We start from the raw sequence: 18,766 nt of genomic DNA, 5'->3' as shown, positions 1-18,766 counted from the left end.
AAAAGGTTTGATGTATAACTTTTATATACATGAGCATTAAAATCAATCAATACACATCACAGTGTCTTTCCCGCTACTTGTCGTGTATAAAATAGGGCTGGATCAATATACCGGTAAATCGGTATTTATCGATTTTCCGTTTTTCAATACGGTACGGTTATCGGGTTTTAGCTATACCGATACAAAGGGAGACAACTTAATAACACTTATAAACATGATGGCTTTACATTAAAACTATCGTCTTTAAAATGTCCGCACAAAAGTCAAAAGTGTGGAATTTTCTCTAAAGTAAATGTGTTAAGAAGGCCCTCATCAATATTTGAAAGGCTGCATTGATTCGTTCAGGTGGAACAACGAATATGTCAATACACAAAATGACGGATAAATCCGTGACAAAATTTATCCGGCCATTCAATCTCCTATTTCTAACACTGGTAAAAACTACTTTCAGGTCGGCAGTAGTTTGTATTAGACCAAACATTTACTTGTAATTTTTTAAACACATATTTTGAACACATAAATCCTACAAATTTATTAATATTCCAAGATTTAGTTGCTAACTAAATAAATGTGACTGCACGAAGATGTAGCTAAACACCGTTTCCCGGTACGTTACGGATTACGACACCACAACATCATGACATGATATTTATATTTTTATTGTTATTTTACCGTTTAAGATAGAAAAAAACATGATTTGTTAGAAAATTTTCAATGTTCCAATACTTTCTCAGCGTATATATTTCAAATTCTACAAAAATTTGATTTTATTATAAAGATCTTATAATTTAGAACAGTTGACTTGTAGACAGTACTAGCCTCCTGCCATAATAAATAGTGATGTTTTAATTATTTTCTGCGTTAACTTTTCCTAGTATTTACATAATTATATTTTTGCATTGAATTATTTCTCTACAAAGCTTTTTTTTTTCAAAATAATTGTTTTATCTAAAAAAGGGACCATCATGTCATTTTTTAAAATATTACCTCAAATGTACTAATTAAGGTACCTATGCACCTGCTCTGTATTATATATCATCATTAACAAAGTCAAAATCTAAAAAAGATATAAGAAAGATTCAATAATATTTCACCAGGGCATCTATGAAATGTACAAAGTACTTTTAATAAGTACATCCTAACAATGAAACATCATTGTACTGTATCGTCAATACGTATTGTGTATCGTTGGTCTGTATCGCAATACGTATCGTATCGGAAATTTCTGATCAATACCCAGCCCTAGTATAAAACATCCGTGATCTATTCCTGCATATTTTGAACAATAACTTTCACTCAGATTAAAATTGGCAAGCGCGGTATGAATCTTTTTAAGTGACGACGCAATCTTTAGAATATAATATTAATGTCCAAATGAGAAACGAAAGGAGACGGAATGTCTTTGCTAATTTATATCCATTATAAAATCAAATGTTTCAACATTTAAATTTGTGTACGTATTTGTGTTTGTTTATACTCGTTATTTTCTACCCTATGATTTCTTATCAGTAGAAGTACATGTTAGTTATTTCAAATTAAAAATGACTGTATGAAAGTTATTTCCTATTAACACTGTTGCAGTAGACGACACTTTACTTTTCTTACTGACACTCGAATAAATAAAACAGTTAGGATTGTCGAGTGTAAATGACTTCTGCCGTAAATGTGATTATTTATGTCCACTCAACGCGAAATAGTGCTGGTCATTAAAGGTAACCATGTTTATAACTGATGATGACAGCACGTTTTTACACACATTAACGTTCGGCTACTTTATATATACTTTTTGAAAATGTATGCAATAAAACATACAAAATATATCCATGGGACACTTATATACGGAAGCCCATTGAGGCCATTTTGAGTTAGAAGGCAACAACTCGAACTTATGTTCGATCTTAGATGTTAGATCTTAGAACTTAGGTCTTAGGACTTAGGGGTTCCGTAAATGTCGGAAAATTCCATATTGACTGCAAGATAGACAGGAAGATGTAAGTGAATTTTCTTTAATTTCATTTTTTATTTTTAAGAATTGCAAAGATATAGCTAGGACATTAAAATATTACGTGATTATAATTATATGTACAATTTTAAAGCGCCAGGTAAAAAAAATCAATAGGAACAAACTATCTTCAACAGGCTTAGACAAACTCCGTGAGTGGCTATTTCAGCCAGTTCTAGCTATTTAAGCAACACCTGTGGCTACCACAAAAAAAATCTACGATGAGAGACACAAGCGTCATAACTGATATATGTTGCCGGTATTTGTGTAATACCTTTGATGTCAAATTTGGGACAGTATTTAAAATTGTGTAACTGTTAGTTATACAATAATCAAAATCGTCGGTTTTCAAATGTGTATCAAAATAATTTGATTATTTTTCCTATTGCAGAATCTTCTTTATCCCTTTTTTCCGGACGAAGAAAATGGTCTGACATCACGTGGATGTTTGAAATGTGGCTTTTTGTTATTACACCAGTAACTAGTGTTGTAACCACGAATTAAGCTGTCAGAGGGGCGCATTAAACAAGACAAGAACTGATTGACTTTGTATGGCATGTAAATAGTTACGGCACGTTGAAGCCATATGGATTCTGCATCCATGGAGCAATCAAATTAATCGACTCATTTTATGGCTCAAAGTATGAAACAGTAACAACTCGCTCGCAGTGATAAAATGATAACAAAAAACTTTTGACAGGTAATGAATCGTTAAAATTATACCTTGAATTTTTATATATGATCGAGGAGCATTAATTTTACTATGACTTACAATGAGAAATCTATTTTTGTGGGTTTCGTAATGGCATTCATAATTATTAATTATAAATTATTTTATTGATTAATTTATTATTATATTTTTATTACTCATATTATTATTCTTACAAAAGATTTATTTGATTTCTAAATCTTCAACATGTGTGTCTTAATAATAATATCCTCTTTGTGCTAAATGATGACAGGAACCTACTGAAACCTATTGAAATGTTCACGATAACTGTTTATAAAGAATGTCTGGTGTAGTCAGAGCTTCAATAAATGACCCAATCAATTGTGTGTCTAATCTACATTTAAAATTATGTGCACTTTTTATCAGCGGTCAATCCTTCCATACTTCTATCTGTACTAGGTCAAGATCACAGTGGTCATTAAATAAAAGTTCACCGTTGTCTTAACTTTAAGCGTATTAAATGAAAGAATCCATAGCGACTTCATAACAAAAAGCATGTTATTTGTGTGATTATAACTCCATACTCCCTTAAATTTTAGTCATAAAGCAACTCACAGATTGCAAAAGTATATTTGTTATGCAGAACGTTTTTTTCCTTTTCCTTCTTTTCTGTCTGCCTTTTGGTTAAAGAAGTGTCGGCATCAGAAGAACCATATCAACATATTTTCACGCGATTCATCTGCACTTGTGCCTGTCTTTCAAACTAGTTAGAACGTGTGTTTAAAGATCATGTATGTTTTGTGATTGATATAGTTACTGTGTGAATACTTTTTTTTTTTTTTAATGCGTTTATTTAAGGTCGCCGCCGGAAAGCCCATATGGGCGACCGTACACTCAAGTCGGGTCATCCTAGAGCATACCACATTTGCAAAAAATTATATATGTATATAATTATGCAAGTAAAACAATTTTCAAACATCGAAGAATATGTAAAATGTGTACTGCAAATATTTGTGCACATTATATTTAATCATTAAATTATATGCATTCATTTCTTATTGGAAAATTTGACTTAGAATTTATAGAAAATAAATTTCTAATTACCTCCCTTTATTTACATGAAATGTTAAATTCGGTAATATCTTTATAAATAATGCCTATTGGAACTTACAATATTGACAAATCTTAATTTGAGCATCATATTTATGAAATAAAACCATGAAAAAAATGTGTTACAGGATCTTTAAATGTGTGGGCCAACAGTATAACAAAATCGAAGTTTAACTACAAGCAAAGACCTTCAAACAGGTGGCAGAAACGTGGCCTAACTATCTTAGATAGGCCGCAAAGTCAAGATCTCTCATTATCAAGAATGGCAAAACCACAGATAGGTTCATTCTCAGAGTACAGAATGAGGATATCCCATCTATCACTAAGAGTCCAAGAGTGCCTAGGGAAGTGGTTTGATGCAAGCCTGCAAGATGGTGACAATGTCAAGAAGCTAGAAAACCAGGTGGAAGACGGGCTTAAGAAAATAGACAAAAGCAATCTCCCTGGGAAGTTCAAAGCCTGGTTATACCAGCATGCGTTACTTCCAAGGTTAATCTGGCCTATGATGCTGTATGAGATACCAAGCTAAAAAATTGAAGCATTAGAGAGGATTACAAGCAGACACCTTCGCAAGTGGTTAGGAATACCACCCAGTTTCTCCGGTGTAGGACTGTATGGAAAGAGCAATCAGCTTCAACTCCGATTTTCTTCACTGGTAGAGGAATTCAAGACAACGAAGACAAGACTGATGCTCACCCTCAGAGATTCCCCAGATGAGTAAATCCGGGAAGCAGGGATTGTAACCCGTACAGGCAGGAAGTGGTCAGCATCAGAGACCGTTAACCAGACTGAAAGCTCACTTAAGCTCAATGACATTGTGGGAATGACCGCTGTAGGACGACAGGGAATTGGTGCTACCAAGACACCCCTGTGGAACCAGCAGACCAGAAGGAGAGACGTGCCATTATTCAGTCAGAAGTCAGGGGGGGCAGAGGAGAGTGCAAGACAGGCTAGAGCAGTAGAGATGTGAGCACAGGGAGCATGAGAGAGGAAGCTGACTTGGGAAGACATATGGAAGTATGAACCATTACGGTTATCTTTTCTTATCAGGTCAGTTCATGACCTCTTACCCTCCCCAGCTAATCTCCACCGGTGGGGACTTACAACGGATCCAGCATGTGACCTGTGCGATCGTCCTGGCACTCTGGAGCATGTCCTTTCTTCCTGTTCCACTGCACTAACACAAGGAAGAAACCGATGGCGTCATGACAACGTCCTCAGGGAGGTGGCTGACTGGCTTGAAGGTGAAAGGAAAAAAGAACGAAGGAGTAACCCCAAGCTTTGTCACATCAACTTTGTGAAACCGGGTGAAACTGCCAAGACACAGTCGCCACACCAACCATCAATTCTAGATGGCGCAACAGGTTGGAACATGGAGGTGTATGCTTTTCTCTCGTCGATTCGTGACTCTTATTTGGAAAAATTGCACTTGCACAACACATATCAGACATACATACAGTTAAATTAGTGCATTTGTTCAATAAATTCATTATCTAAAAGTTCAAAAACTTTAAATTACTTTTAAAAACAACCGCTCAAAGATTAGAGCATCTGAACATGTCAACCATGACTGTCTTGCTCAGCTGGACGCTTACCCATCGATTCGTGAAATCCGATTCACCCTGTGACGTCATCAAAATATAGGTGCTCACACCACTAAATGTTCGCATGTTTATTTTCAGTCCGATCTGATCAATATATGTTTTAAAGTCTTAAGTAAATTCTTACAGCGTAATGAATATTGTTTTGGCTTAATTGTAAGTGTGTTTGATAAATTAAAACACCAATATCGAATATTTTAAAGTAATTAGGTCATCAGCTGATTGTAGGGTTAGCTCATTTACACCTGTTCAATTACGCATTTTGATTGGATAGAATTGTCAAGTCGAGTGTCTAATAAAACTTGTGTAGTTTTCGGATGGTGTATGTCCTTGCAGAAGTATTTATACCAGACAATTATGTAGGTCACGAATCGATGAGAAGGCACGAATCGATGAGAATAAGGCATATATTTGCAAGAAGCTTGTTTTCCCAAGTATTGTCCAGACCAACTTAAGACCAGATATTGTACTGTGGTCTGTAAAAGGAAAGAAACTCATTATGATCGAGTTAACAGTACCTTGGGAGACAAGATGTGAAGAGGCTTACGAGAGGAAGAAAGCAAAGTATACAGAGCTACTCAACCAATGAAGACAGAGAGGCTGGCATACATGGCTGTTTCCTATTGAAGTAGGTGTGCGAGGGTTCTGTTCGCAATCTGTGTGCCGACTGATGACAGCGATAGGAACTACTGGAAGGGATAGACAAAGGACAATCCAGAGACTGAGCCAAGCTGCCGAGCGTGCGTCTAGCTGGCTGTGGCTGAGACGAAAGGAGAAGAGCTGGAAGCAATCGACCTCCACATCGTAAGACGGTGGGCCAAATCGCCAGCAGATATACATGGATAAGGGCCGAAATATCAATGACGGCGAGCACCATGCTGATGATGGAGGTCGATCAGCAATCTAGAAGCACCACAGACAGGAGATCTACAGAAGATCTACATTAGGTGCGTTCCAGATTGTATCTTACTCATCATAGAACTTTAACATTAGAACTAACACATTAGAACTTAGCGTAGGACTTAGTTATTAGAATTTAAAAATTAGAACTAAGAAATTAAACCTAGACATTAGAATTTAATTATTAGAACTTAAAAAATCAGTTTTGAAAGAGCTTAAAGAACGAAACATAACTCCATCCTCATACGTAAAACTTTATTGAAGTAACAGTTAACTACAAAACATGTGAGCCGTGTTACGACAAAACCAACATAATGCTTTTGCGACCAGCATGGATCCAGACCAGCCTGCGCATCCGCAAATTTCCTCGGTAAAAACAAACGTGGTTAAGAAAGCAACACTATCAATTATTATAAAACTGACAGTAACTCAATTGTAAAAACTGTTCCAAATTTGATAATTGGGGAATAACATAATAACAGGCAACACATATCACTTTAGACACTTGTGTCCGTGGTCGTAGATCTTTTTTGCAGCAAGGTTTGCCTTAGTAGCTAGAATGGGCTAAATGGCCACTTATGGAGTTTCTCCCAGCCTGTCGAGCATAGCTTGATCGGCATTTGCCTCCTATTAAAAACCTTTAAGTTGTACAGATAGTTTCACCTAATCCTTTACATACTAGCTATATCTGTGCAATTCTTAGAAATAAAACATAAGATTAAAGAAATATAATAAGAAGTTTATCGTACATACATTTTTATGTTTATCTTGCAGTCAATATGGTGTTTACCTGCTTATACGGAACCTCTAAGTCCTAAGATCTAAGACCTAAGCTCTAGGATCTAAGTTCTCATATCTTACATCTAAGTTCCAATTATTGCCTTTTAACTTAATACGGCCCCAATCATTTACATATCATGCTTATCATGAAGGTAAAATAAGTACCATGATGCACTTGTAAGCATTCTAACGAAAATGTTTGACAGATGTATGTCTGGGGTAAATCTTGATACAGATTGGACAAGTCTTTTGCGTAACACCTTGACCTTGACCTAATAACCTAAAATCAAATGTGGCCACCTCCTGGCCTTCAGCACATCATGCCTCAGAAACAAATATTTATTTTCATTTTTTAAAAAGGGATAAAATGTATTTTTAAGGTTTTAAAAGCAGCAAACTATAAACAATGTAGCATTTTGACTTTCATACAAATTACTAAATCACTGTAATTGTAATAATTGTCAAAAAGCAAAAGAAGTAAAAGATGGTTCAGTTAATTGGCCAAAAGGTAACATTTTGGACATCATTACAAGTCACCTTTCGAAGATACAACGTTGACCTCTGCTAGGATGCTAGGAGTTTGGTCGGCGCTATGTTACAGTAAATGTTATGGGCGTATTTATGCACATCGGTATGTATCAATGTTATTGCTTACCTAAATGAAAGGCTCTAACCTGTAACCAAGACATTAACTGAAATAATGATAAAAGTTTCTTCTTTATGACTTCGAAATTATTATGTTTTGTACTCATCGGCATTTTATCACCCTGTAGTACAGAGTTTTTTTCCCTTACACTCCTCCGGCCTCCCTTAATCGAACATATTTAATTTCTTATAACATATCAAACGCTGCCTGTCTGTATTGACCGGAATATTTAGCTTGAGGGTTACTGTTTTATGCGTTAACGAGGCTCTGTCGAGTTTCCGCTAAACAGTTATCCGAATATTGAATTTGAATTATTGTGTTTAGCAAAATCATCAAAATCAGCAGTCATCAAGATCACACAATGATTGAAATGTACTTGGTGCCATGCCTGCACCCTTTTACATTATTTGATAAAATAGACAAACTTGTATCGTGTCCTATCTTAGTTGGCGCATAGGTAACACAAATGAAACACAAGCCGGATTTATAACTTTCTAGCCGGATTTATAACTTTCTAGCCGGAGTTATAACTATCACTATCTATCTAGAGTCAGTCAATTAGCTAGGACAATGGAAATCACTTCAGGTATTGCATTTTGTATTTTTTCTTGTTGTCTAAAACATTATTATATTTCTGTATACGTTTATAATTTCTGTTACAATTATCATTATTTATATCATTACTATTTTTGTTTAAATTGTTTTCATAATATTGTGCAAACTATCTTACTTACAGCAGTTTTAAATGATATTGTCTTTGCCGAAATCTGACCCCGATTTCTATTGTCATACTCAATTGATGATTTTTTTCAATACACTAGTAATCTAAATGTGACTTTATGCTCATTTTTTCCTTTAAAAGATTGACTGTTAAATTGGCGATGACCAACAAATTTGACAAATATCTTTAAAATATTGGCAAATTCAGTCGGGGATTTCCTTTTATATTTTTTTTTTTCATTTCCTATTTTATTCTTATTATAATTTTATTAGCAACATAATTTATTAAAATATTTGGGATTTACGTGAGCATTTTTGTTGAAGCTCCTCTAGAAATAAGCATGTTGTTAACTCTTTCAGTACTTGTTCTCTTTTCTTCGATACTGGTGGAAAATATATGTAAGTTTATTTTATGACATTTATGTGGTATTTTTTTTTTTTGCGTGTACTATAAAATTGTCCTTAGTTGATAAATAGTAAACAGTATAGAACCTGGCCATAGATACAGACGTTTTCCAGTACTAACAAACAGAAATATACGTAAACGTATGTAACATAACTTAACGTTATATCTAATTAACATTTCATGGCATGTTAAAATATTCAACAAATTATTTATAAAATGAATTGAAATGTGTAATATTTCAGATTGTTTAGAATGTTACAGTTGTAACAATGTCACTGACGTCAAACATTGTACATCATCAACTACTTGTGCCGACGCTCAGGTTTGATTGTTTTATTAGCTGATTAGTGATGTTCCAAAAAATATGGACTAAGTTGATAAATGTATTAAGTTGAGCACACTAAGATGATTAACGGAATAAGTTGATTAATGTACTAAGTTGAACACAATAAGTTGATTAATGTACTTAGTTGAACACAATAAGTCGATTAACGGACTAAATTTTTATACTAAGTTTATTAACGGACTAAATTGAAAACACACTAACTTAATTAACGTACTAAGTTTAACACAATAAGTTGATTAACGGACTAAGGTGAACACACTAAGTTGATATAAACGTACGAGGTTGAACTTACGAACTAAGTTGAACACACTCAGTTGATTAACGTATTAAGTTGAATACACTTAGTTAATTCACGGACTAAGTTGGTAATTGGATTATGGTGAACGCATTAAGTTGATAAACTTTTTTTCCTAAGTTGGTATATAGATTTTGGTAGGGTTTACAGTATAGGTGATATGGCGATTTGCCAGCTTTACTGGATGAAGACCTTTCCGTGCATTATTTCATAAATTCATAATTGCTAAATTGCATAATATGTATGTTCATATCTAAATATAACTATTCTTCAAAAGATTATTCCAGAATAAAACAAAAAAGATTTACCAAGTGAACAACACACTAACGTAGATATGTTTCATGTATTTTCAGTCTTGTTATGTGGAGAAATCTAATGTAGGTCATGGTATCACGTTTGAGATGGGATGTCTTGACAATACGGTAAATATATCACCATTGTGCAAATCTTTAAAGGCCCATTATGCCTAAAAATGCTATCATTTTTATTTCTCAAAACCTTTTTTATGTTTGGTATCTTGTTACAGTTTCCAAAAGATATTCATTTGCCACAAAATTGAACTAGCTTTGCTATTTTCACTTTGTTGGCAATGGCTTTAATTTATATAGTGAATTAGTATTTTGTATGGAAGTCAAAGTACTACGTTGTTTACATATGAGCCGCGTCACGACATAACCAACAAAGTGGGTTTGCGACCAGCATGGATCCAGACCAGCCTGTGCATCCGCGCAGTCTGATCAGGATCCATGCTGCTCGCTATCAGTTTACTTGTATAGGGTCTGTAAGCGAACAGCATGGATCCTGATCAGACTGCGCGGATGCGCAGGCTGGTCTGGATCCATGCTGGTCGCAAACCCATTATGTTAGTTTTGTCGTGACGTGCCTCATATTGTTACCTTTACTACACATAACTGAAAATTTAGCGCTACCTTTTCAGCTGTTAAACATCTAACATGCTTTGAATTCACTATTAAAACATTATTAAACATATACATGTCATTTCTAAAGAATTTCATAAATATTGATTTCTGAGTCATAATGTGCCTTTAATATTGTTACAAAGGCAACGTTTATACTGGTCTCTTAAAATTCACTTATGCAATATGTATCTCTTATTCCAGCATGCATTCCGTACCTTTGAAAAATAGTTCGATTTCAAAGTAGTCGGGTAAAAGATCCCTTCTTCTTGACCGGTTACAGAAATCAATGCAACCATCGCAATAAAACATGTTGGCTATGCCTCCTGACGAATAGGTTGTATCATCAATATATGTTGAAATACATTGTACATTGTTCTCGTTTGCATTGCATGTTCGTCAACTATCTTCATAATATATACTGTTAACATGCTAGAATCATCTCAGCATTAGTATGGCGAGACGTTAAAATATTGACAGGGAACAAGATAATGTTAAAATTTGCAATCAATTTTTCTAGTTTTGTTCTGCATGTTGAAGTGTTTCCTTTATCTCGTGATGTACAGAAATGTGGTAACCGGTATCCCCTTGGAAGTATAGTTGGTAAAAGACAAGTTTCACTTTGTCGTGAATGTTGCTCCACAAATCATTGTAATAGTAACCTATGTGGATTTTCTCAAGATAAGAATTAATATTTTTTAATTGATAATGTTTCGTTTGTTTTGTTGGAAATGATGTTGTCTCTTGGAGTGTTTGGTAATTTCAATCTTTGTTCAGAATGAAACTATCATGCACCCTCTAATCCGATTACACAGGAAAAGCCGTACAAGTGCCATATAATCGTGATTTCCCCATTTGTCACATACGATACTACATTACATACTGACGTGTTTGAATTACTAGGAGATATTTGCACATGATAAATAAAGCTTGTGCTTTTTTATAAAATGTGCCAGGTTTCATTTCGTTAGAATATTACAACATTCCTTCTTCAAAATGAATTCTGAGTTTTTTCATGAAATGAGTTAAATATGTAGATCGCATCCAAATATCCTCATTAGACTTCGTTACCACTCAAAATGCACTTAAGAAAGATTTCTTTAATTAATTCTCATGTACTCTCTAGCTGAACTTCGTGATCCCAAATATATTAATTTAAATAAAAATGGAAAGTAGGGATTGCCATTGTCATGATTGTGGCACTTAGTTTTAAAATCATACCAGTAAACGTTGAACTTTACAAACAGATTACTTACATTTCTTTTTCTTGTAAACTAAAATGTCAGTTTCGGCAGGACTTGGATGGTATTCTTTCAATGAGTGTGTCGTGAGGCAGTCGCCGTATTTTATTTGTCCGTAAATCTCAACTTTTTCACATAAAGTCCGGAAAAAAAAGTTTTTTATGAAATGTATCTCATCATTCGTTATCATTTGAGATAATTATACATTATATAATGGCCAGTTTGTGGTGTGTTATATAGTTATACATTGTATAGTGGCCAGTTTGTGGTGCGTTATATAATTATACATTGTATAATGGCCAGTTTGTGGTGCGTTATATAATTATACATTGTATAATGGCCAGTTTGTGGTGCGTTATATAATTATACATTGTATAATGGCCAGTTTGTGGTGTGTTATATAATTATACATTGTATAAAGGCCAGTTTGTGGTGTGTTATATAATTATACATCGTATAATGGCCAGTTTGTGGTGTGTTATATAATTATACATTGTATAATGGCCAGTTTGTGGTGTGTTATATAATTATACATCGTATAATGGCCAGTTTGTGGTGTGTTATATAATTATACATTGTATAAAGGCCAGTTTGTGGTGCGTTATATAATTATACATTGTATAAAGGCCAATTTGTGGTGTGTTATATAATTATACATTGTATAAAGGCCAGTTTGTGGTGTGTTATATAATTATACATTGTATAAAGGCCAGTTTGTGGTGTGTTATATAATTATACATTGTATGATGGCCAGTTTGTGGTGCGTTATATAATAATACATTGTATAAAGGCCAGTTTGTGGTGCGTTATATAATTATACATTGTATGATGGCCAGTTTGTGGTGCGTTATATAATTATACATTGTATAAGGCCAGTTTGTGGTGTGTTATATAATTATACATTGTATGATGGCCAGTTTGTGGTGCGTTATATAATTATACATTGTATGATGGCCAGTTTTGTGGTGCGTTATATAATTATACATTGTATAATGGCCAGTTTGTGGTGCGTTATATAATTATACATTGTATGATGGCCAGTTTGTGGTGTGTTATATAATTATACATTGTATTAAGGCCAGTTTGTGGTGCGTTATATAATTATACATTGTATAAAGGCCAGTTTGTGGTGTGTTATATAATTATACATTGTATGATGGCCAGTTTGTGGTGCGTTATATAATTATACATCGTGTAATGGCCAGTTTGTGGTGCGTTATATAATTATACATCGTATAATGGCCAGTTTGTGGTGCGTTATATAATTATACATTGTATAATGGCCAGTTTGTGGTGCGTTATATAATTATACATTGTATAATGGCCAGTTTGTGGTGCGTTATATAATTATACATCGTGTAATGGCCAGTTTGTGGTGCGTTATATAATTATACATTGTATAATGGCCAGTTTGTGGTGTGTTATATAATTATACATTGTATAAAGGCCAGTTTGTGGTGTGTTATATAATTATACATCGTATAATGGACAGTTTGTGGTGTGTTATATAATTATACATTGTATAAAGGCCAGTTTGTGGTGTGTTATATAATTATACATTGTATAAAGGCCAGTTTGTGGTGCGTTATATAATTATTAGGCGTATATATAACATCTGTTTATTACAGACCCTTTAAATCACAACCATACCATAATAAAATTATCTTTAAGTGATTTTTCCATATCTTTCAGGTTATCTGCCAACAATGAATCCAAGTCAAACAACAACTGAAGGTATTACATTACCATGATACATAATGTCACTTTCATGAATTATACATTCACCCGAAATAAACACAAAGTATAATTTGATTGATAACTCCTACTAGATGGATAAAACTACAGTATATAACAAGAATTTGTTGCATAACTTTAGATGAATCACAGACAAATGTTTTATATAAAGAATCTACAGATTAAGTCTCAACGTGATGACGATTCTACCTAGGTGCACTCTTGCCAGACATAATTACTGTCATTCTGTCTACCAGTAGATGTGGATAGATGTGGATAGTCTGTATATTGTTATTGGCATGACTAAAAGAAAGACAAAGAAACTGGTTGTGTATTTATCATTACAGAAGTGTTATATATTCAAATGATCATCATTAATGATGGTCAGTCTATAATCACATATTCTGCTAATTTTAAACATAACATTTACATCCTTTAATAAAGGTAGCTGTCAAGATATGATAAGTGATTGTGACAAATATGAAGACCCCGCTTGTATAGGTCTCTATGAACCTTGGGCACGTGCTCACTGTGCAAAAAGATGTAACTATTGTGGTAATCTTTATTTATTTATTTTAATTCCTTTATTATTATTTATTTATTTTTTAAATTTATTTTTTAATTATTTATCAAAAGTTTCTAAGCGTGAGTACATGTATTATGGATAAAGTTTAATCGTACAGGCAAAATGTGTACGGGCGAAGAAATAATTATTGTATTAAAATTGTCACGGATTACAGATGCTATTAAAGCAATGTTTTCGTGCTGATAAATGCGGAAGTTTTTGCCTTTTAATAAATAAGGCTCAGAATTGGAAATTTAAAGGAAAATTAAACTAGCATATATATTTTTTTTACTATGCATGATTAAAAATAATTATAATTGAAACCAAATGATGTTGAAAAATTAGGGTCATCATCCTCGTTTTTTTGGATATCTGCTCCTGAAAATGATTTTTTTTAACTCTTTTATGTCATTTTCAAGGATAAATAAAACAAAAGCTGTGGCGAGCACGACATGATTTGGATGTAAATGCGTGTTTGTTAGTTTATTCGGTGTCATTGTGCACAATTTGCTGATATTATATACGAAAGAGTTTATTCAACTGTTACTTATGCGAAATGGAATAAATTTTCTTCGGGTAATGCCCCATTTTGACGGAAAAAAATGCAATAGTTGTTTCTTATTGCAAATTAAAAAAATTATGAAGATATAATTGCTTAAACTTTGCAATATGACTTGAAATGAACTACCAACAAATAACGTGAACTGAAATAAAGTATCGGTACTGCAGTAAGCTTGATTATGAATTATCTGCTAAAACATGTTGTTTTTTTTTCACTCACTTTTATAGGCAGATAACTGGATTAAGCAGGATTTCGTTCTGGGTATTCTACTATAGATAATGGTTTTATACTCTATTCTATTGCAAATAAGTTTTTATGTCAAAAACGTAGAAAGTTGTATGTGGCTTTTATTGATTTTAAAAAAGCCTTTGACAGCATTGACAGATCAAAGTTGTATTTAGTTTTACATCATCAGGGCATTAAAGGTAATCTTTTAAGGGCAATTAAAGGTATTTATAATTCTGTCAAAGCTTGTGTCAGAATGGATTCTAAACATAGTGAAATTTTTGAGTGTCCTCTTGGGTTACGTCAGGGCTGTAATTTAAGCCCGATGCTTTTTTCTCTTTTTATAAATGAACTATATGATGCTATAGCATCCAGTGGTATTGCTGGAATACAGCTGACACCAGATACTGTACAAATTTTACTTTTACTATTTGCTGATGATGTTGCTTTGACTGCTGATACTGTAAATGGGTTACAGAAACAATTAAATATTTTGTCAAAATATTGTAATGATTGGAAATTGTCTGTTAACATTGAAAAGTCTAAAATTTTGGTCTTTAGAAAAGGTGGCTACTTATCTCGTCATGAAAAATGGACATATAATAACAACCAATTACAATGTGTTAATGGATTCTCCTACGTTGGATTATATTTTAGTAGTAAGCTATCGATGCAAAAGATGGCTGAGAACAATGCTAATAAAGCTAAGAGAGTTTTAGTCTCCTTATTATCTTCATTGAATCATTTAATGCCTATGTCAAAAAATGTATTTTTTAAGTTGTTTGATGCTAAAATTGCCCCCATTCTTTTGTATGGATCAGAAATTTGGGGTCTTGAATATATGTATAATATTGAAAAAATACAGTTGTATGCATGTAAACGATATATGAATGCACCCCTACGTTCTTGTAATGCTGTAATTGTTGGTGACTGTGGAAGATACCCAATGCATATTTTAAGTAGTATACGCTGTATTAAATTTTGGCTAAGAGTTCTTTCTATGCAAGATTATAGATATGTCAAAAAATGTTACCATATGATGTTGTATTATGACAGTATTGAATATAGAAATTGGGCTTCTAATGTTAAATTGTTTTTATATAGGAACGGTTTTGGTTATATTTGGGAACAGCAGCATGTTTCAAATATAAAGTTATTTTTAAAACAGCTCGATTTAAGGCTTAAAGATCAGTATCTACAAGATTGGTCTGCTGAATGTCATTCAAATGCTAAACTTACGTCTTATATTAATTATAAATCAGTGTTTGAGTATGAAAATTACCTTGATATTGTTGACATCAAGAAATTTAGGAATGCTTTAGTAAGTCTTCGGTCATCATCACACCCTTTAATGATTGAAAAAGGGAGACACGTAGGTATTGATAGAAATCAAAGATTTTGTTTCTTTTGTGAAGACCAGATTGAAAATGAATTTCATTTTATTTTAGTTTGTTCAACTTATAGTCATCTAAGAGAAAATTATATTAACAAAAAATATTATAATAATCCAACTTTGAACAAATTTCATGTATTAATGTCATCCAGAAAAGAACAGACAATAAAATGTTTAGCTATGTTTATTTATTATGCTCTAAAGCTGAGGTCATCATTATTGCAGTGTTAACATGTTGATTAATTTTAATCTTTATGTCAATTGATTATAGCAACAATCTAGATTATCTATATTTTATACTATTTTTATGTCAATTGATTATAGCAACAATCTAGATTATCTAGATTTAATACTTGAAGGTAATCTCCCTTATTTAAGGGCATATTTGAATTAATACAACCTTGTTCCTGTTTTTTCTTGTTTTTCGTTTCTTCAAGATGCAGGAACAGGCAAATTAAATAGTCACTGTTTATATTTTCGTTTTTATAAAACTACTTATATACTTGTTTATATATGTAAATATGTTGATTACTGTAGATTTTCATCGTATTTGTGATTTTGTGTTATAATATGTAAATATGTTTTGTGTTTATTGTGATTTACGAGTCTTGCTTGTTATGTTAATTACTGTAAATTTTCACTTTTTTTGTGATTATGTATTATAATATGTAATTATGTTTTATGTTTATTGTGATGTATGGGCTGGTGGCCTGAATCATCTTAATAAAGAATTGAAATTAACTCAAAAATAGGAAGGTGACTGTTGTTTTTTTTTATCTATCTATTTCAATATTGATTCTCTTTAATAGCTTTAAGTTTTAAAAAAAATCCCTGCGCTAGTTTAAATTGTCCCTTCTTTTCCTTTAATTTAAGTCAAATACATACATAATTATGAAAATTTAGCGTGACTAGTCGCTGTATTTTCAAATATTCTAATTCTGAAGGCATTCTTTTGTAAGGTCAATATTTATTTATTGTCGGAAATATATATATCAAAGTTTAACTATTTATAGTATATAAATAACACATGGGTTTGTGGGTAACAGTAAAAATATCATCCCGAGGAAAATACTGTCATAAGCCGAGAGAAAAGTTTTTTTTACGACGGATGATATTTTTACTGTTACTCACAAACCCATGTGTTAGTTATTTTAATACCCCCAACAAATACTGTGATGATCTGAAATTGTCAACTAAATCTGTAACACAAATAAACCAAGAGTAACAATAACTAAACTGTCCTTAACTTTTAAGTAGGCCTACTTGAGATGGTTTTTTTTCTTTTATTCTTTTAACAAGTGATGATATCTACCAGTCATAAACATACAATAAGCTGTGTTTTATTTAGAAAACAAAACACTAACCCATTTAATTATAGAGTTATGATCTGTGAAATCTGATCCTTCTGTCTTCGCATGGTTTTTGACAAAGTGCTTTTACAAAATAACGATGATATCCTATGTCTGTCCGCCATATCTGTAACGTTTTACTGATTAAAATTGTTAAATAATCCTTTGTTGCATGCTTTAAACGCCTGCATGTTCCAGTTTGACACATAATTATTCACATTGCATTTACCTCCGTTGAAAACGGATGTTTACTTTTTGACTATTCAACAAAAAGATATTTTATACGCGAAGGATGCAAAGGACTAAATTTTATAGGTGTCATAGTTACTCTGTGGTGCCCTTTCGTGGTGAACTTTGAAAATAAGAATGTATAAGAGAAAAAAATGGCCGCCATTTTATTTAGAAAATAAACCACGTGACCAGATTTTATGCTGTTAAAAAGTACTGTTACCTATGTAACAGTACAAATTCTTAGTCACGTGGTACACTTGCATTAACAGTAAGAATAACTCCCAGATGCCTACGGGAAATTAACATTACGAAAAAAGTGAGGGGTATTTATTTTTCACTAGAAAATTAAAAGAAGAATAATAATTGTAATAGTGACTAATTAATTTTCTTAAGTTGTAAAGAGATACGGTCAAAACAAATAGATTTATGTTTAATTTATGTTACAAGTGTTTAATTTAGATCGAATTGTGACTACAACTACCGACCCTCCACCAATGATAGAATCAACTTCCGGTACTACATCTATGAGGCCTGGGTTAGCAATCGTTAGTAGCAGCAGTGGAATGAAATCGCCTGTCAGCGGTAAATATATGAACATTTTTTTACGTCAGTATCTGGAATATTAATATAACACTGGGATAGTGCGTCTATTAAGGACGGCTTAGGATTATTCCTGGAATAATAAATCCACAAACTTAAAAGACTGTTGATCACAATTTATTAATAAACTTCTTTGTCAAAGTTACAGTGAGCGAATGTATAATCAGTAAATATATAATACAATGATACAAATTTCAATTTATAGACAATCATGAAATACAACATCATTGCAAATATGGATGATAACTGAAAACTAACATCTTAGATAAAAATAATGGAAATTGCATTTTACTGATGTTAAACAAGAATTGACTTTAATAATTATGGGGAATATTAGATAAGAATTATTTATGTAGAGAACTCGCTTATGCTGTGAAAGGTAGATGAACCTATTCATACTTATGAACATACAATCATGTTTTACTCACATTGTTTATGAATTATCAAACACTTATATACAGTAACATAATGCA

At 32.7% G+C, this 18,766-nt stretch overlaps 1 protein-coding gene across 1 annotated transcript in view; it reads left to right on the top strand.

Annotated features, from left to right (window-relative positions):
* Positions 1 to 8,251: 8,251 nt before the first annotated feature.
* The window catches only part of LOC132734502 (uncharacterized), a 29,477-nt gene continuing 18,962 nt past the window's right edge, over positions 8,252 to 18,766 (top strand). The window contains exon 1 of the mRNA XM_060721248.1: positions 8,252 to 8,295. Within this exon, the coding sequence (XP_060577231.1) occupies positions 8,280 to 8,295 (16 nt within the window). The 5' untranslated portion in view covers positions 8,252 to 8,279. The remainder of the gene's footprint in view (positions 8,296 to 18,766) is intronic.

This window comes from Ruditapes philippinarum, unplaced genomic scaffold (assembly GCF_026571515.1).
Source record: "Ruditapes philippinarum isolate M1 unplaced genomic scaffold, ASM2657151v2 ctg1601_1_1_1_1, whole genome shotgun sequence".
Taxonomy (NCBI): Eukaryota; Metazoa; Mollusca; class Bivalvia; order Venerida; family Veneridae; genus Ruditapes; species Ruditapes philippinarum.
The sequence above is the reverse complement of the archived record's forward strand: the minus strand, read 5'-3'. Positions and strand labels throughout refer to the sequence as shown.